General features: G+C 39.4%; 1 protein-coding gene across 3 annotated transcripts; it reads left to right on the top strand.

Moving 5' to 3' along the window:
- The first annotated feature begins 4,830 nt into the window (after positions 1–4,830).
- Positions 4,831–15,672, top strand: LOC148844034 (ATP-dependent RNA helicase). 3 transcript variants are annotated; one of them, XM_088959739.1, is made up of 2 exons: positions 4,831–5,270; positions 15,626–15,672. In XM_088959739.1, exon 1 carries the CDS (start codon positions 4,981–4,983, stop codon positions 5,251–5,253), a length of 273 nt encoding a protein of 90 aa, XP_088815865.1. In that variant the 5' UTR covers positions 4,831–4,980; the 3' UTR covers positions 5,254–5,270; positions 15,626–15,672. The 3 variants fall into 3 exon arrangements, with proteins under 3 accessions (XP_088815865.1, XP_088815864.1, XP_088815866.1); XM_088959738.1 differs by having other exon boundaries at positions 4,831–5,285; XM_088959740.1 differs by lacking the exon at positions 15,626–15,672 and adding an exon at positions 5,527–5,686 and having other exon boundaries at positions 4,831–5,285.
- The last annotated feature ends 4,954 nt before the right edge of the window (positions 15,673–20,626 follow it).

Raw genomic sequence — 20,626 nt, 5'->3', positions numbered from 1 at the left:
CCTCGCAACAATCACAACCTAGAATGTGCAGAACTTCTTTTGGAAGAATATAGTGTGTCGTTTAGAACTACCTTAGGTACTGATCTCCGACAATGGTAAGCAGTTCAAAGACATCAAATTTCAGAACTAGTGCCAAGACATGGGAATTCAGTAGAAGTTCACCTCAGTGGCGCACCCTCAGGCAAGCGGTTAGGCGGAAGTCACAAACAGAGCTATCCTCCACGGACTAAAGGCATGCCTGGACCAAACTAAGGGGCTATGGGCAGAGGAGCTGCCCAATGTATTATGGACTTATCGTACCACAGTAAAGACCGTACAAGAGAGACCCCCTTCAACCTCACCTACGGCACCGAAGCAGTCATTCCAGCAGAGATCGAAGTCCCCTTGCTGAGACTAGAAGCGTATGAGGTGGTGATGGCACTCGTGTCAAGCTCGGGGTATGTATGCCTTATCAACCACCTACTGAGCTTGAATCCCTTATGATAGGCCTCCCCCAAAACGACATCGAACTTGTCCGATTGGATGTACATCGCGACAGCCTTGACCTTTGTCTCCTCTATGGCTTGAGTAAAGATCTCGGTCTTCTCCTCGATGTCAGCCTTGAGGAACTCCACCTTGTGCAGAAGAGCCTTCTTGTCTTCCTTAAGGCCTTCTGCCTCTACTCTAAGGGCATCCAGCTCACCCCTCAACACGCCCTTCTCACGTGTCAGCTCTGCTTTGAGGGCATTCATCTCACCCCTCAGCACATCCCTCTCACGTGCCAGCTCTTCCTTCTTTGCCATCAGTGCCGCGATGACGTTCTTTTGGGCCACGACGTCGCTCTCCAGCCGATGGATCGACCACGAGCTACCCTCAGATCAGCATGGGCTGCGCGGGATGACTCCTCGGCGTTCAGAGCCCACTTCAGGTTCCTCTCAGACTGAAGAGTCAGGGCATGCACGACGGAGTTCACCTGACCAAGAAAGTTGGTTAGCACTGAAGAAATGTATGTATATATGAAAAGAGGGGAGAAGAGAGAGAAGGGAGAAAACTTACCACAATGGTGTTGGTAGCAGCTCGGGCTCCAAGCTGAGCAGTGGTGAGATCGGCCCAGATCGAGACTTCCTCGGCATAAACAGACCCCTCGCTCTTCCGAAGGCTGCACTGGGGGACCAAGATACTTCGGTCCCCATTTGGGCTCCCCGAGCTGGAAACTGCCATCTCGGCTATGTAGATGGGCTCAGCAGAGACCTCAACTGCTGCATCGATAGCCCTGGTGATGACCTTAGGCTCAGCTACTGCCTTCGTAGCAGGCTCAGCCGAGGTCTCGCGCTCCCGAGGTGGTACGGATTCCTCCAAGTCAATGATCGGAGGGGAATCAGGGAGCTCGGGCTCAGAAGAGGGAGCCAGTGGAAGCTTGGGCTCAGGAGCAGGGGCCGACGGGGACTCAACACGAGCTCTCTTAGCAGCCCGCTTCTTCCTCCCCTTCATGTGGTTGAAGAGCTTATCCCCCTTGAGTTTCTCCGCTTCCATGGGACCTGCAACAAAGCTCGACATTAGTAAACTCAAAAATAAAAGGAGGAAGAAGGTGCAAGCCAAGTGACAAAGGTACTAAGACTACCTATCCAGGCTCAAGCCGACCTAGATGAGCTTGCTCTCGGCGATATAATCCTTGTAACTAAACCCGAGCTCAGCCCATGACTAGAGCGTCTCCCTTGTCTTCTTATCAAGGATGATGCCGGGGTCTTGGATAGCCGCCCTCCATTGAGTAGGGAAGGGCCATCCCGTGGGGTTCCGGACTATGAAATAGTCCTGCTTCCAAGCCAGAATCTTGCTCGAAAGGTTGTGCAACAACTTGAAATCCAGGCAAGGGGACAAGTAGTAGGCCCTCCTGTGCTCGGGGAGAACGCATGAAGCACTCTTCTTTATGGTGAGGATGGAACAGAATATGTCCAAGTTTAGGGGGAGGACGTACTCGTAACAAAGGGAGATGGTCCCGACCATGTTATGGACCGAGTTCGGGTGGAGCTGGTTTATTGTAACATTGAAGTGATTCAGGACCTCCACAATAAGTGGGTGGAAAGGAAGATGGAGCCCAACTATAAGCTGCTCCCGGAAGATCACGACCTCGTCAAGGCCGTGTTCCCATGGGAAGCTACCCGTAGGTAGACTGTAGGTGTACTCCTTGGGCAGGTTGTACTGCCGGATGAGGTAGCGAAGCCTCTCCAGGGTCATGGTGGAGGAGCCGAATCTGTCCGGCATCCGACCTCGGTGAGAGGTGGACGCCAAGTTACCCGAGGCCTTCCGCGCCTCGGGAGACTAGACTCCAGCGGGATCACCCTGAGCTGAGGTACCCACCTCGGGCTCATCTAATTGGCTATCAAAACTAGACATAATAAAATTGGAAGGAAAAGAAGCTAGGGTGACTCACCAAGGGAAGATGACCGAACTAGGGAGAACCGACCCGAGCTGGAGGCTTTGGACGCGAGCTCAAGACTAAGGTTGAGGATTTGGGGCGAAGGAAAAATGGCCAGGACCCCTGCTACTTATAGCCACTGTACGCGGCATTGACGGTTGAGAACAAAGCGATCTAATCGTCCTCATGAAAACCGGCTGCGCGACCCCCGAGGCAAAATCTGTTTAGCGCATTTTTTGATCCCCGAGGAAAAACCAGTTGCCCAACCCCTGAGCTCCCTCCGTGCAAAGGGACCCAAGCTCCCCTTGATTCTCGAGCTCCTCCTAAGGGGTTTCGAGCTCTCCCTCCCTAAGAAGGAAGCACCCCGACTTTTGGCTATCCCGAGGGAGAAACACCTCAGGACAGCACCGTCGACACTCCTGCTCATACTTGCTTAAGGCTCGCCCCCAGTGTGAGCACCTCGGTGCAAGGTATCTCAGCCCCAGGCAGTTCGGTGCAAAGTAGCTCGGCAACTTGTAGGGAAGATCTGCCTGACATCCGTACCTATCGGATCTAGTGGCAGCGTCCATGTCTCTCGCCAGGCGGCGTCATGCCTGCCATCTCTGAAAAGCATGGCACGCCTAACGAGTCCGTACCTTGCAGCAATAGCTAGCACCCGCCACCTAAGCCCTGGTAGTAACGGCTAGGGCAGTGGCATTTACGCCTGACGTGACTGAGCTCTGGTATAAGAGGACCCCGACCCTCGCGAAGCAAAGGTATTGAAGCTAGCACTTTCGACACTCTTAACTCTCTGTGTTTTCCTTGAGTTTTCTCAGAACTCTAACTTAGCCATTGGAGTGTTCCCATCGGGAGAGCTCCCTGGGAATCCTTCACGTTCCTCTCCGTTTCAGGTGTCGTTGTCACATCTAGGAGCTAGGTTTCAGCCAATTAGGAGTGCCCATATTGTGCTGCATCAATAATGAATGCCAAATTGCATAAGGCATTTGAGTGACACTAGTAAACTTATTACCACCTATGATGCATATAAATTTAATGTTTAATGTATTCATGTTAAATTGGGATTTGGTCCAAGGGAAGAGAAAGGATTGCAAGGAAAGGGGGGGGGGGGGAGGGGGAGAAGAGAAATAGGGTTGGGATTTTTGTTTCCTTGGAGGAAAGAAAATATTTTTCTTTTCTTTTGTTTTTTTAGTCTTTCCAAAAAACAGGTAAAATAAAATACTTGTGAATCGGGGCCATTTCTAAAATGGAGCGCTTGTGAAACACTTTGGTGCTAAACGTCCTCTAAATGCCTCTCTATATAATTGTGGATTTAGCATAGGTTATAAACTATGAGTAGGAAAAATGATTTTAAGTTCAGTTTGGAAAGAGTGAAAATACAAGTATGTTCAATTCAAAACTTTGTAATGATATTTTTAAATACAAGGGAAAATTCCCGATTAGTATCCTGTACTTTGGGACTAGTGCCACTTTGGTCCTCAAACTTTAAAATGCAACAATTTAGTACCCGAACTTTTAGAACATGACAATCCAGTAATTGTTGTTAACTAGTTGTTAACTAGCAGTTATGTGGCATTTGAAAAAGAAGCAAATGCCCTTTGAGTGTCATCTAATTTTCTTTATCAACCATCCAAACATTGACAAAAAATTAACAACCTCAAGTCCTTGCCTCTTCCATTCAAGAAAATTGATATCAAGTTTGAATGAGCATTTTGGTGACCCCAACTTTCTTTAAGTAGAAGAGACAAGGACTTAAGGCTGTTAATTTTTTGTCAATGTTTGAATGGTTGATAAAGAAAATTAGATGGCACTCAAATAGCATTTGTCACGTTTTAAAAATTCCGTGCCAAATTATGCATTTTAAAGTTTAAAGGCTAAAGTGGCACTAGACCCAAAATATAGGGTATTTTCCCTAAATATAAATATGTAAAGTATATGCAAAGTTTTGCATTTAATATATTTATATCTGCAATATTCTCATACTTAGCGTTACAACAAAAACATCCAACTGCAAATTCGAAGACAGTTTTGATAGTGATGACAATAGGATACCTTGTGCCTTGCATATCGTGAATGGTATTATGGGTGACCAATGGGGCTATTGGATTGGTGTTGAACTGTTGATTGAGGTTTTAATGAAATTTTCTTTTTATCGTGAAAAAACAATCTAAAGTTCTTTTACTGATACCGGGTCAATTACAATGAATCACGTGAGATCAGTACACGTGGGTACACGTGGGCCCTACGTATTAGGCTGACGTGGTGTATATTAAGTGGTTAGCGTCCTTGCTATCGGCCTATCGTAGAGGATTCGAACTGCTTTTGAAAATGCTGGACGACCCGATTAGCAGAGATATCATCAAAAGAACAAGATTCTGATCTAACGGTTCCTTTTTTCCATATTTTATCAGGTCAAAGCTTCTGTTATCTATCGAAAAACATATACCATCACGGCGTCTCCTTTCCGTATCGGTTGCGAGGGCAGAACACGGCAGTAGCTATCTATCTGATATTCCCAACTCCTGAGGCAAAGAGGCGCTAGGGTTAGGGTTCGTGAGATCTGTGAGGCATCTCTCTCCACAGCTCTAATGGCGTTAAGGAACTTCTACAACGAGATCAGAGGAATGAAAGTGAAGGACCTCCCTACGCATCTGAAGCCTATGTTCTCTGTCGATTACGTGAAGAAGTCAATTAGTAGAGGCTTGGATAATTACCATGCCAAATACATTCAGACCAGCTCGATCGATCCTCTCTTCCATGTCTGCTTCGGTGGGATGATCTTCTCCTACCTCGTCGCTCTTCCCGAAGAGCGTCGCCACCTCGAACACCAGCAACATGCGAAGGAGCATGGCGGACATTAAGCCTCTCCGGTCGATCGGTATGTTTGATCAAGGTATTCGTTCATGCGAACCTCAGTAGTGTGTTTGATTTAATAAAATGTAAAATAGTTAGCTCTTTCTATGGTGGCAAGTTCCTCTCTTGACATGAAATTGGCACTCGAAACTGAATCTGGGAACGATAGTTACATTTTAAATTATTTAATAAATTGGAAAGTTTCAACTAGAACGGACCTGATTTTTGTTTTTTCTAAGTAATGCAATTATGTGAGAAAACATCTGACTTCGACAACGCAGGGAATTCAGTATGATTGATGGGAAACAAAAGGCTGAGGAAAATTAAGAAGATCCTCAAATTTTTGGTCGAATTAGACATGTGAAATATCTTCCTGTGTAAGTCTTTTTTTGGCAGACAGGATATGATTTTGATACATATTTAAATCTCCTTTAAGCATCACTGGCCTGTTGGTTTTGAAAGGAGAGTTACTTCAGCATTCAACCGAAAATGCTTCAAAAAAAAAAAAATGCTACATTCTTTTTAACTTTTTGGACAAAATTTTACGTTCTTTGTAGAGCCTTTGTTGTTTCTCTTGTTGGGGCAATTGGAGATGCTTATGTTCAAGATAGTATGTAAGAGTTAAGGAGAATGAAAGTGTTGTTTCTCTGTATGTCTCATTGAGCAATTTTTTATTCATCCTTCATTTGGTAATGTATACTTCGATTATTAGATCAGAGACCAACAACTGATGCATGTCACGTGTATCGGGTAAAGCATGGGGGGTACAATCAAGGGGTACGCTTCTACTTTTCCAAGCTGTAGTGCTGGTTTTTCTTGTCCCTTATGTCTAGTTACTTTAATAAATAAAATTGCTGGTCAACTAACTGTTAGTCAAATTAGTTGGCTTGGTGAATGTTTGAATTGCCTGCTGCATCATGAGTATCAATTGACTAGTTACAATGCAATCATTTTGGCCATCAAGTTTAGTTGGATGACCAATCATTGACTAGTTGATGCTTTTGTAGCACCACCATTTGGTAACCTCCTTGGAATCAACAATTTAATTAGTCAATTTACTTTTATAGAGTGCTTCTTGACAACAAATTGCTCCTTATGGAGATGCTTTGCCTTTAATTTATTGGTTTTTGAGGATGATATAGTTGTTGGATTATCAGAGGTGAAAGTATGTTAATGGGCTAAGGTGCTGAGGACAGAAATTTTATGAATGTTTACTAAATAGGTCTTGTTAAGGGTGAGCATGGCCAAGAAGTTTGTTTCAGGTAGATGGAAGTGACTGTACTGAGTGCATGTCAGGAGGAACATGAGATTAATTCATATCATATTGATATCACACTCCTTTCAGATCTCTAATGTGTAACTTTGTTGCCTAGATATGGATAATACAGACATGGGTCTTTGGTTCAGAGATCGCCTAATTTGGAGGAATCTGTCAAGAAGAAGAAAGAGGTTAATGATGCAAGTCAATTGTTTGAGAAGAATTCAATGCTAGAACTGGAAAGAACCAATGAGGAATATAAGGATGCCAAGAAGTTTAGAGAGAACTCTGTAACAGTTAGCACATTTAGAAGGAAGAGGAAGCATTGAGACATTTTGGTTTCAAGTGTTTTTGCTAGATTGGAAAGGGGTCTATTTGGGATTGGACCAAACAAGAAGTCATTGAACCCTAGTAGGTCTGTAAAGAAGTAGGGAGTTCCTGGTTTGCCTTTTTTGGGTGTTGGTGGCTTGCCTGTTTCATATTCATTGGTGCTTATCGGATATAAGGGATTCTGGTTTCTCTCAAATTGGAATTCAGTGTCATCTTGGACCAATGTTGTCCTGAAGCTTATTTACTTAGGGTCAGTGTTTTTTTGTTGTGGTTGTTCTTATTTCTTTGGGTTGAGAGTTTTGATTCTTGTTTTTATTTTCTGGGTGACTTTTTTTGCTAGGAAGAGTTTGGTGGGGTCTGGATTTTTTTTCCTTCTCTTGCAGTGATTTAAAAGGCACGCCCAGGCGAGGCACATTTTAGGGTATGCGCCTTGCCCAGGTCCTAGGCACAACCCTTTCAAAAGGCACACTTCTGATGTGCCTTGCGCCTCATCCCAAGTGTGGGCCTTTTTGCCTTTTCAAAGTTTTGCACTTTTTTGCTTTTTTTTGTACCTAGCAGCTGGGCTGGGGGCTCCGCCCCTAGACCCCCGACTATGCCCCTCAAGGCAAGCCCAAACAAGTCCATGTTAGGGTCTTAAATTCTTAATTCTCAAATAAAAAATAATGATTTTATAACTTTAAGTGCCTTTTAAAAAAACTGCTAATGTTGTCCATTCATTCATCCTAATAAAACATCTTCTTAAAAGGCAATTAAAATTATAAAATCATTATTTTTTTAGAATTAAGAATTAAGATCCTAACATGAACTTGTTTGGGCTTGCCTTGAGGGGCATGGTACAAGGGCTACTCATAGATTCAAGAATGCAATATGTTTTACATCACGTTAGCTACTTGAAGTAATGCAAGTGAGGAAAAAAAAGAGATTGTGGGTTTTACATGCCTGGAAATTCTTTATATGTTTGACTTTATTTTTAAATTTTCATTTGAATACATTTTACATGTCATGTTTATGTATTTTATTTTAGATAATAGGTTTTTTAAACATTTATTTTAAAATTTAAGTTTATATTTTTTAGTAATATTATATTTAATGATTTTTATCTTTTACATTTTTTTTGAATTTTCTGACTTTTTTTTTTGTATTTTTCTGCCTTGCTTCAAAAAGGCACACACCTCACCTTGCATGAGGAAAAAAAAAGAGATTGTGGGTTTTACATGCCTGAAAATTCTTTATATGTTTGACTTTATTTTTAAATTTTCATTTGAATACATTTTACATGTCATGTTTATGTATTTTATTTTAGATAATAGGTTTTTTTAAACATTTATTTTAAAATTTAAGTTTATATTTTTTATTAATATTATATTTAATGATTTTTTATTTTTTACATTTTTTTGAATTTTCTGACTTTTTTTTTTGTATTTTTGTGCCTTGCTTTAAAAAGGCACACACCTCACCTTGCGCTTTTAAAATACTGTTCTCTTGAGTGATCGCTGGTCAACTTCCTTGTATCAATTTATTTTTTTTCTTTTAATCAATTTTATTTTATTACAAAAAATGGGCATGGGCTATTGGGTATGGGGAATTGGGAGCATGATTCCTATTTCCTAAAATCTTGGGTACAAACACTAGGCATGTACAGGTATCTAGGTGTATAGCTGTAAGCTGTTTTTTTTTCATGAATGAGTATAGCTGTAAGCTGCTTACATATTGAAAGAAGAAGATATATCGGTTTTAGGCGCTCATAATATAATAATGAGAAGAATTTTTTTCTACAAAATGTCTATATTTTTTGTGTTTTCCTCTATTTTTTATATATTTATTATGTATGCGCTCATAATTTAATAATGGATATGCATTAATTAAGCAGAACAGAATGGAAAAAGAAGATTCATGTAGCCAACTCCATATAGTTGGGCCAAGGCTTAGATGATGACGATGATGTCACAGGTTGACCCATTTGACTTGGATGGTTGGACTAGCAATCTACCACCCAGATAGAAAAGTGATTACATTTTTGGATTTGTTTTGATAAATATTTTTTTTGGATTGCTTTTTCAAAAGCATTAGTTTGTTATGATGTTTTGGTCCCATATGAGATGCCTGTGTTTTTTTGCTATTTCTTTTATTATAGTGATGAGGAATTGGGGTTCTGATGTGTCAAATCTGGAGTGGTATTAAATATTGTCTGGAATATGAAATGGGGCAGATATACTGCGAGATGAGAATTGACATTTAATGGATGTTTTGATATTTTGTCTAGTGGTGGATGAAAATGAGTTAACGATATCTGTTGAGTATCCAGCTGAAGATTAGGCATTTGCAGAGATCCCTAGGGATTTCATGGCTGATGGTATTGGCGTTGGTAGGAGGTAAAGTAATCAACTAATCATTGTTGTCATCTTTGCTGGGAGTAGGAAGTTCATCATAGTTTGTCTCTTTGCATGGTTACATAAATCCTTGCCTATGAAGTGAATTTTCAATTCTTTATGAATAAATTCCTCTGGTTTATCTAACAGTTGAATTTCTAAGTTAAACCAGTGATGGTTATCATATGCACATTGCTGCTAAAACTGACACCTTCTGAAAAGGATGATCCAGGCTAACTGCAGGATCATCAAATCTGAAGGCCTAAATCCACCTTTATTCTGCATGCAGAAACCTCAACATATCCAGCCTTTTATTTTCTCAGAGTTCTATCTGTGCACTACTTGGTGAGTGAATGTCAGAAGAACCAACCCCTTTCTCTTCAACAACCACTGCTACTGCTTCTATGTTATTACCATAGTTGTCAATTTGTCACCTAGATGACAAGCCATCCTTTTTTGGGCACCTTGCCTAAGCCCCATGCTTTATATAAAAAGGTGCCTGCCTAGGCATCTAGGCACCTGTCTAGGTGATAAAATAACCATTTAGCAACAAAAATCATAGGACTGAACAGTTCGGTTTGAGTTGGATATGCCTAGATCCCAATTTGATTCATAAACATCCGGGTTCAAATCCAATTCAGATTACAACCGGATATTGAATAGCATTAATAAATTAATCTAGAATTGATCAAAATATTATTTTTATTATGCAGATAAAAAATATTATTTTTATTAACAAAGTGAACTAAAAATGACGTTTAATATTATACATCATGAACAAAATAAATCGAAAATAACTAGATCTTCTGCTTCACTTTGATGCCAGGATTGCCTATCTAGTCATTGAAAAAACAGTACTAATTTTCATTTGTATTCTTGTTTTTATTGGTGATCAATAACGTGAATCTGTCAAGGGAAGCTAAAGATACAGAATGAGTCCCTCTATGAGAGTGAAGGGCGGGAAACCCAAAACATTTTTTTACTGTAAATAACACAGAGAGGAGCAGATGTAATTTGCTTCGTCATACTCGGATACTCCTTTTCTAGACAAGCTGTCAGCCAGGAATTAGCCAATTGTTGGACATGTGTGAATGAGATGTTCACTGCTAAGTGTTTTGTTGAAGAAAACATCTAGAATTGATTGTGTCTTTTTTATTAGTGGTATATAGGATATGCTTATGCTTCTTGCTATCTTTCTATGTCTTCAGTATATAGAAAGTTGGTACAGGGCAGTATTATCAAAGCATTGACTAGACAATTGACTAGTCAGTTGAGGGCCATACCAGTGAACTGGGATCTCCTGCCAACAAAACATTCCAACACCCTACCAGCATGCTCTGACTCCATACATCTCACCATGATACTGGGACCCACCATCTATGAGATGTGCAGTGTCAGATCATGTTGGTAGGGTGTTGGAATGTATGTTGTTGGCAGGAGATCCGGATTCCATACCAACTGTATCACTAATTAGTTGGATCATACTCATGATGCATTCACCTAGGATGACTAGTTGGTTCAGACTCATGATGCCTTCCATATGAACTGCATCACTAACTATTTAGGCATATACGTTTTTTCAGGTATTTGTTATGGTATATGTTTAGTTGATGGTGTATAAAATAGAAATAAAGCATGAGGGAGAAGGTATTTGCGGAATTCTTTTAAGTTCCCTCAAATGGCTTGCTGATACAGGGTTGCTACAAATAAGGGGCAAGCCAAATGGTCAAGGTTAAACTCTTCCTTTGAAAAATAAAGGCTATAACTGCTATATTCCGGTCTTCTTTTTTATGTTTGTAAACTAAATGTTCTATATCATTATTTACATATATTATAGGGTAAACAACTTAAACCTCCCCTAAGTTTTTCCATAACTACTAAAACCTCCCCTCTCTTTTCTGAAGGGACTTACACCTCCCCTGTTTGTTGATGTCATTGACAAATATCACCACTCCATTAGCCATCTGTCATGATCCGTTTGTACCTGATATCATATGTACCCGACTGTCTCAAAAACCCAATTCTTCCCTTGATCAAAATAACATTTTGGCTGGTCTCATTCTCTAGATATTTTCCAACCCCTCTTTCTTCGTCATCAAATGGATGTTCTGGCCATGACTACACACAGCAGACCCCATGTCCTTATCAACAACAAATCTGAAGGTTCAGTGCCTTGAATGGCATTCATAAACCATAGTGCCGTGAGGGTGCTACTATCTCTTGACAAGAAGAAGCCCTGCCATATTTTTGAGGACAAAGCATTTCATAGAATGAATAGATACAGCCATGTGGGCTTTTGGACATTGAAACAATCTTGTAGGTCTGAGAATCATACTGTCACCCCATAAAAATCTGTAAATCAGATGGCTTTGAACAATGGAATCCTTAGAGATTGTTTGTAAAGAATGGCTTGCTCCTATTAATTTCAGTGAAAATTCTTAGGTTTAGTCTCAAATTGTAGTTCTTGTTAACTTTTTTTTCTTCCCCCCAGCCTAAAGAAAAGCAAGGCTCTGTTTTTGTTCTTCGTTTTCCTGTTCTTGTTCTCAGTAAATTTCCTTTTCAAAGTTCAATCAATTTGATCCTTAGGAATGAGATCAAAAGAACCCAAGCTCCTCCATATCATGACGCTCAACAACTTTGCTAGCACAACACATCCTTTGGAGGGATACCAGTGAGTTTCCTCTTCTGATCAGAAAAATCATCTTTTGGTCACATCTTATGTTATTTTGTTTTGTTCAAAAAGGCATTCCAATGCTAAAACGACCAAAAAATTGAAGACAAGGGAAAGACTGCAATGGAGGTTGAATTCTTTTCTCCATATTCTGTACATTCAGCCCACTAGTTCAAACTAATCAGCATCTCTCCCAGTGTTTTAAAAGCGCAAGGCGCAAAAAAGGCGCAACGGTCAATGCGCCTGAGATGCAAGGCGCAAGGCGAGGCGCACGCCTTTTTGAAGCAAGGCACAAAAATACAAAAAAATGGTAAAAAATAAAAAAAAGTCAGAAAATTCAAAACAATGCCAAATTTCAAAAAAAATATTAAACATAATATAAATAAAAAATGTAAACTTCAATTTTAATATAAATGTTTAAAAAAACCTATTATCTAAAATTAAAATACATAAACATAAGATGTAAAGCATATTTAAATGAGAATTTAAAAATAAAATCAAACATATAAAACATTTTCAAGCATCTAAAACCTCTAATCTCTTTTTTCACTCAATTGCATTACCTAATGTAGCTAATATAATGTAAAACATATTACATTCCTGATTCTACGAGCCGCCTTTGTGCCACGCCCCTCGAGGCAAGCCCAAACAAGTCCACGTTATGTCTTAAATTCTTAGTTTTCACACAAAAAATAATGATTTTATGGTTTTAATTGCTTTTTAAGAAAACATTTTATTAGGATGAATGAATGAGCAACATTACCAAATTGGGGGTTCTCGGAGCTTCAGTGAGTGAACAAAGCGAGTGATCCCAATTTGGTAATGTTGCTCATTCATTCATCCTAATAAAATGTTTTCTTAAAAAGCAATTAAAACTATAAAATCATTATTTTTTGTATGAAAACTAAGAATTTAAGACCTAATGTGGACTTGTTTGGGCTTGCCTCGAGGGGCGGTGCACGGGGGTTCGGGGGCGGAGCCCCTGGCCCAGCTGCTACGTTCAAAAAAAGCAAAAAAGTGTTAAATTTTCAAAAGGCGTGCGCCTTTTGAAAGGGCTGCGGCTAGGACCTAAGTGAGGTGCATACCCTGAAATGCGCTTCACCTGTGCGCCTAGGCGTGCCTTTTAAATCACTGATCTCTCCATCTTCAAAATCATTCAGAGCATGCCACTGCTTATCAAAGTACCAAACATCTCCATCTCCAAAACCCACTTTCAGAATAGAAAACTCATCATAGGAAACTCCAAAAAAAATTCTTACCACAGTTTCTAGAGAAGTAGCACAAGAATTCTTAGCTTGTCCAATGACCAGGCACTGGAAGAACATCTCCTCTTGAATGAAAACATACAAGTACAGTAGATGCTCCCAATGTGTGACTGCAATGTGCTATGAGGTGGGTGTGAGGAGCAAATCCAGACTCCTCAAGTGGACCTTGTTAATTAGAAACTGACGTAAACCATGTCTACCTTCACTAAAAATGTTATTTTGTTGTATTTTTTACATTTTTTCACTTCGGATAGAAAATAACGTAAACCATGGATCCCTTCACTTCTCCCTTTTGCTAATGTAGAGATTCAGTATTCAAGATCCAGGGAGAAAGGCTTTGAACACAAACCAAAGGTTATGGTGAGACAATTGTTTTTATTAATTAGTTGTATGAAAATTTTTGAATCACAGATTGGACTTTTAATGAATATTTAAAGGTAAAGGAGTCTTTTTATTGATTTCAGCAGATATAATAGTTTGTTATTCTGCCATGGGAGGTTTAAGCCCTTTGAAAAAAGAGGGGAGGTTTTAGTATTTAGGACTTAGGAGATATCTCAGGGGAGGTTTAAGTCTTTTACCCTATATTATATTAATTATGAGATTACATTAACATCTTAATTTTATAACACGTATTTTCTCGATTAACCAGTTAGCATCTGGACAGTAACTAGTCAACCCATCATGGTGCCTCACTGCATTGATAATACTGTATTTAGTTGTGAATTTGCTGAAACAACACTTGATTTTTCTACTCTGAAGGATTTTATGTCACTGTGTCTGTGCCACTATTGTTGCAATTAACTAGATCCTGATGTGGCGAGCTCTAGTGCAAGGAATGTCGAATCTCAGGGTAAACTGAGGTCATCTGGAGGTGCTGGGGTTGGTGGCAATAAGGGCAGTGAACTGGCAGCAGGTGATCTTTGAGAAGAATGTGGTTTGGAAGGTAAAAAGGATTAATGGTAACTCAAAGGATCAGTGAGGTTTTGGGATCCCTAATGCAGTGAGACAGGCCAGAAGTCAATCTGCGAACAGTATAGGTGTCAATGGTTTTTGCCAGATTGAAGGGGGGGTTTATTGGAATGTCCCTGTTAAGAAGGGAAAGAAACAAATAAGGTTAAAAAGAGATGTAAATAAGACACTGTTCAAACATCTGGAGTAGATGGGTATCAGGGAAAATCTGTTGTGCAGTGTTAGATGAACTTAAGGATTACTTGCAGTAGGTTTTTTGTCAGGTGTTGGAGACTGGTTTTATTTTGGGGCGATTGGGTTTTCTTGTAAGTTGAAGAGTTGTATTTCAAGTTTAGTTAGAGTTTGGGATTTCTGTCTGCTGATTAGGGATGCTATGTCTTTTATGTGTTTTGGAAAGTTGGTATCTTAAGGTTTTAGAGGAGGGTGGGTGGTTTTTGGGGCTGAAGCTAAACTTTGAGAAGAGGTGGATTCAGCTTCTTTTGTCAATGGCTGAGTAATTGAAAGACTATGTTCTTTTCCTTTTTTAATCTTGTCCCTGTTTTGCAAAAAAATGGGGGCAGTATTGTTGAAAGTACCAATACACCTCTGCTGATATGCAGAGATTCGAACCATGGTTGGAAGGGACATCTGCCCTTTCCTGCACTAGTTAGGACAGGTTGGTTTTGCCCCTTGTCGGGGGTGGGGGCTGGTTTGGTTTATTGGGGACTAACCTGAATCAGGTTTGGTTTCCAAAGCACCAACCTATCTTGAAGTTGCATTTTTAATCAGTCCTGTCATATTGCGCATCAAGGATTACATAGACACTTGGAAGTTTGTTGGGTAATTAATTTTTAGAAATTCTTATGTTCCTAGTATATAAAATATAGCATAAAAACCCTTGCCTGCCCTACTTTTTTAATGGGGTAGATCTGGTTTTGTTTAAACTCAAAAGTGTTGAGTTCAGGATGACTTCAACCTTAGATCCTGTTAATCAATTTTGTGCATTGACCTTTAAATTGTAGGGGAACTTGGAGACAAGCCTGCTGTACTCTGCTGAACCTTTAGGCTGTGTATGGTTTGAAAGAAAGGTAGGGAAATGTGTACCAGGTTTCCCTTCTTTCCCAACTTTTTTTTTTCAAACCAAACACAACCTTAATGCCGTCCAATTTAGCCTTGGGCGGGCACAATTCTATATAAATTTATTCTATTCTGTAACTTGAATAGAAAATTACAGATAGGTCAATGCCGTTCTGAAAAAAATCCCTATCTGTTGGTATGAATATGTAAATTTACAGTTTTACACACAGTAGTTTGCAAAACTTTAAATACTGCTGCTAAATGATGAAAAAGATCTCTGCTTATATCTCTGTAGTAAAAGTTCTTGGTTTGGTATAAAGCAGTTTTTTTCTATTTGTTGGATGCATTTAATAGAAAAATAAATAAAGAGATCTAAAGGCGATTTTACAGCTTGTATTTTTGTTTCTCATCTTAATATGATTGATTTAATCATATGCTAGCTTCATTTTTCATATTTTGCAGCACCAACAGGTTTGCAGGCGTTTGATTTGGTCAAGATCATTTTGTTTGGTGAATTTTCATTTTCCCCATTGCTTTCTGGATATTATAGGTAGAAAGTCTTGTTCAGAATGATGAAGCAGTATTTGACTGTTGAAATAAAATCCAATTAACTATGAGAATTGGTCTCTTCCTATCTTATATGGTTCAACTGTAAAGGTTGGTTAAATTGTGCATTACATTCCGATGCACGTTATCATAAAAATGTTGTCATTTTTGTTCTGCATGCTGTACTTTTTCTTCTGTTTATTCTCGCTTCTGATATGAACCTATTTACATTTTGCCAGTACTGCAACACAGTACGGACATTGAAATAAGCTGTGGCTCACATTCTTGTGGTGTGGAGCCAACGTCTTACAGGCACCCGTTAGAAATATAGTGGGTATTGACTCGTTTTATTTCCTTTATGGGTGGTTGCAAACTTGCGATTAGGCAGGAGTTTCTACTCTTGCTGTGTGGGCATGCCCTAGTAGCACTTAATGCTGCAGAGATTGGTTTGTTAGGGCTTTTTTACCTCTTTTTTGATAGATAAAGGCTAGGGTTTAGGGTAAGAATTATTGGCTCCTACCTGGTCGGAGGAATTGTGTCCGGTCAAATACATTTTACGGTAAGAATTTAGGTTTAGGAGTTTAGAGTTTTTATATAAAAACCAAGAGGTGGTCGAACAAAAGCATCCGACTGTTGGAGGAGCAAATATGAGCTCGGATTTAGATTGTTGATTCGGTGGGTTAACTGTACACGAACCGGAGGATTTGGACTTGGTGCATTTGCAAGCCCAAGCGGGCTGGGCTCGATTCTATTGAAGTTCACAATGCGGTGGTCCAAACTTGTTCCAACATAGGCCTGCCTGACCTTTTAGATGTGTCGTGTGTGATATCATTTTTTAGGGTAAATTCCTGATTCGTACCCTCTTACTTTGGGCTTAGTGTCACTTTATCTTAGAACTTCCAGTATACAAACTTTCAAAGCGTGTTAACTTAGTATCTACCGTTAGTAGTCAGTCAGTTATCTGTATCACATGTGCAATTTAAAACTATCCTTCAAAAAAATATTGTTAGTCTTCTACCTTGAGACTGAAACAGTATTCCGTGACCCAAAACCAAGAACTTCCTATGGCCTCCATTGTGATGGGCATGCCATCACTAACCTCAAGCTCCCGTAGATGGGGCTCTGCTTTCTGATCAAATGGGATCATTAGTCAATTAAAAGTATGAAGCGGGATGGGAGAGCGAGTAGGAAGGATAAAGTGACAACCTTTGGCAAAACTATCCCTGTCAGATTACCCACATCGCTTTGTTTCAAAACTCTGTAGTAGAAACCTTGTTCTTCTCAGGTTTCCATCCTTGTCCAATACCAAATTACCAATTACCAACATGCATTCTTTACAACTCAAGTTCAGCAAGTGCCACCTTTAAATTCAATTAAATTACACAAACAATTTACCGAAGAACCAATACGCCAGAAGAGATTGCCACCTGACACCTGTCCGAAGTGATCTGCCGCTGATAGTTCTGTGGTTGCATGGACCGCCGGACTGCAGATTGTGGTGGTGCTTATGGCAACAGATGTGCTGGTGAAACAGTGGGCACAGCAGCAGTAGATGACCAGAACATCTAGTTCTCCGGATTGGTTTGTGTGGTATTCGTGCAATTGCCCTCACTGGGTAGCTTTGCATGCTGCTCAGTATGCGGAGAAGGATGCTGCCGCTGGTGGTGATTAAGACTGCGATGGTGCAATAAAAACTGCCTCTGCCGAGCCATCCTCTTCTTCCTGGCTTCCTTTGTCGCCGAAGAACCCATTCTGAGTAGCCGATCACTAGGCCCTTGGTGCGTTGGTGGAGCTGTAGGAAGATGGTGATCGGCAGATGAGTTGTAATGAGGTGATAATGTGAAGTTCGATGAAGCCCAAATGACTGAAGGTTCAGCATCCAATAGCCTGTTAGGGGCGAGCCCTTCAATTGGCAAAGCCAACTATTGGAGGAAACCCAGCTCCTGTCGCTGTTGGATCAGGAACGTAGGGAGGCTGAGGAATCCAGGGTGTAGCCGGAGAGAAGCAGGAGGTGGAGTCCAGAGAGATTGCATTACATCTTAAAATGAGATTAATGTTAGGGTTAGGGCTAGAAGAGTCCACCCGTAATGCCCAGTGGAGTTTCCGGGAATTACCCAAGCACAGGTTCCCCAGTGCTGCTCCCATTGAAGCTGGGCACTGATAAAGAGTCCACCATATACGGAGGTCATGGTCTACGTTAGATGGTAGAAAATTAGATGACATTTAAAGGGAATTTTTGTCCTTTCACGTGCGGTAATTAACAGTTTTGTACTAAATTGGTACATTTTAAAGTTTGGGTACTGGATTGATATGTTTTAAGGTTTGGGGACCTAAGTGACATTACACCGAAAGTACAGGATACTAATCTGGAATGTACCCCAATTTTTATGCCATTATACCATATACTAAGGATCAAAGGATCAGTATCAGGTATTATATCAGATATTTCAAATGCAAATATGCTTTGGAAACACATGGATATGGGTAGGGGTGTCAATTGGACTGGATTTAGTCCAATCCAGTCCAGTACCTTATAAATGGACCAGGTCCAATCCAATCCAATGAATGTTTTGGACCGGTCCAATTTAATGTATGGACTGTTTAATCTGCTCAAATTCATTTTGATTTAGATTGGTTTCAACCAAAACCTGGTCCATTGACACATTCTTATCTTATATCAATGGACCAGATATTGGTTTAATCCAACCCAGTCCAATATAAATTTGTTATGGATGGACCAGGTCCAATCCAATCTAATAAATATTTTGGACTGGATTGATCAAATCCAATATGTCTTGTTGGTCCATCCAATCCATCCAAATTGATTTTGGACTGGACAAGATCCAATCCAAAACTGGTCCATTGACTCCCTTAGATATGGGTGAAAAAATATAAATGTTTGACTACATTAGAAAAATGCATACAAATAATATAAATACATTAATAATACAAAATCTAAAGTTGAATATCTATAGATAAGTTACATATGAGAAATGCACAATTTAATATGGAGAGACATTACAATCATCAATATCATGACTCTGGAATATGCATTCATCATACAATAATTATGTCGATTTTTTATAAATTTTGGAAAATTTTATTTATTTAGAATTTTTAGATAAATAATAATTTTACTTTTTAAAATAATAAATATGTTTTCATTTTTAACATTTATTTATATGTAAAATAAAACATATAAATCATATAAGAAAATAAATTATTTTTATAATTTTCAATTTTTTTACATTTTTTGGAAAAAATAAATCTTAAATTAATTATTATGGTTATTATAAATGTAATTCTATTTCAGTTTTTATAATTATAATTTGTAAACTTTATTAAAAATTCAAAAACAATCAATATACAGTTCTGTTAAATTAGAAAGAATATCAAACTACATCCAACAATATGGCTCAATACAATCATATCAATACACAACTCTTAGGATACCTATCCAACCGTGGCGTATCATGTATTCATAGCCATGGATATGATACAATATGCCCCATATCAAAATTATCATTTCAATACTTTAAACCTTGACAATACATACATTATGGTGTGTAGTTATCATTTAACATTTTACTCAATACCTTGTTAGGTGCATGCCTTTCAGTCCCACCAATACATAAAATGTACACTATAGAATATAAAGGGTCATTTATATAGTTTGCAATTGATTTGCATTTGTGTAGTTTGCAATTGAGGCTCAGTTTGGAAGGAGTATTTGTATTTGTATATTGCTTCCAAACTGAGCCTGAATTTGCATTTGTATATTGCTGCAGCCAAAAGAAAAACTTTTGTAAACGGTCATTTGACCACCTAAACCGAGTGAAAGGGCTTATGGTTGTACCCCTATACTTTATCAAATGGCGAACAAATTTGAAAGGAATGATCGTCCACATATTAACAAAGGCAATAATGATATTTTATTTTTATTTTATTTTGATTAAACTTATCCAAACGGATGTTGTGATCAAACCATCATTATCTATTTCCATCTAACACAAGGTCCATTAAGTAAATTGATTACAAATTTCAAGGGGTGATGTAGTAAAGTAAAAACTATAGAATATGTTTTCTAAATAGGTGAAACTATAGGGGGTCTTTTATAAAACGACCCAAATATTATTGTACATAATGATATTTTGTGGGCTTATTCTCTTATAAATTAGATTGCACGTATCAAAGAAAAATCTCGAGCGGCAATTACAGCATTTTTGTACTTGTAATCAAGAAACATTATTTATCAATACCAAGAATATGATTAATGAAAGCCCAATCAGATACACATATAATGGAGAAGCATTCAGTGAGTGGTGATGCTGCTCGATCCAAGGTAATTCTTGAATTGAGGTTGTAGTCAGATGATCCTACAATTAGGCGGAGCGAAAGTTAAAGGATGAAACCGCACTACAAGATCTGAAACCAAGAAAGTAGTCAGAGGATCGAGGAGTTATCTCCGAGTAGATACTCAGACACTCAAGTCAGTCGAGAATAGTGGGCGGTCGGGCCGAGCAGTTAGAGAACAGTGCTGGTCCTAGCAAAGTAACAGTACGGAAGTCAAAAGTTGGATCATTTACCTTGAGCGGGAGGTACATTTTTATAGTCAAAGGTCTGTGTCCTGGTCGGGTGGGGCTTCTGGGGTTGTCGGGATGAGGTTGCCTGTTGAGGTCTTCGGGATAAGTCTTAATCCCCAACGGAGTTGTCCTCATCCATACAATGATTTCCTGTCTTGGTTGCGCTTATCCACATAGCGTAGTGCCTGGTCGTCGATTCTAGACCACGTCGTGTTGTCTATCACCCGGGGATGTAGCCTAGATCCGAGCCTTGTACTACATCCCTAAAGAGCATGAAGTTAGGAGTTCGAGGATTAGTGAGAGGCCCACGGATGCTCGACCAGGCGAGCTCTAT

Source organism: Nelumbo lutea, chromosome 8 (assembly GCF_056320005.1).
Source record: "Nelumbo lutea isolate HS-2025 chromosome 8, American lotus-T2T, whole genome shotgun sequence".
In the NCBI taxonomy this organism is placed as follows: Eukaryota; Viridiplantae; Streptophyta; class Magnoliopsida; order Proteales; family Nelumbonaceae; genus Nelumbo; species Nelumbo lutea.
This window is presented reverse-complemented; position numbering and strand designations above follow the sequence as displayed.

Coding starts and splice junctions, on each gene's coding strand:
- LOC148844034 (XM_088959739.1), top strand. CDS start 4,981: ATGGCGTTAAGGAACTTCTACAACGAGATCAGAGGAATGAAAGTGAAG.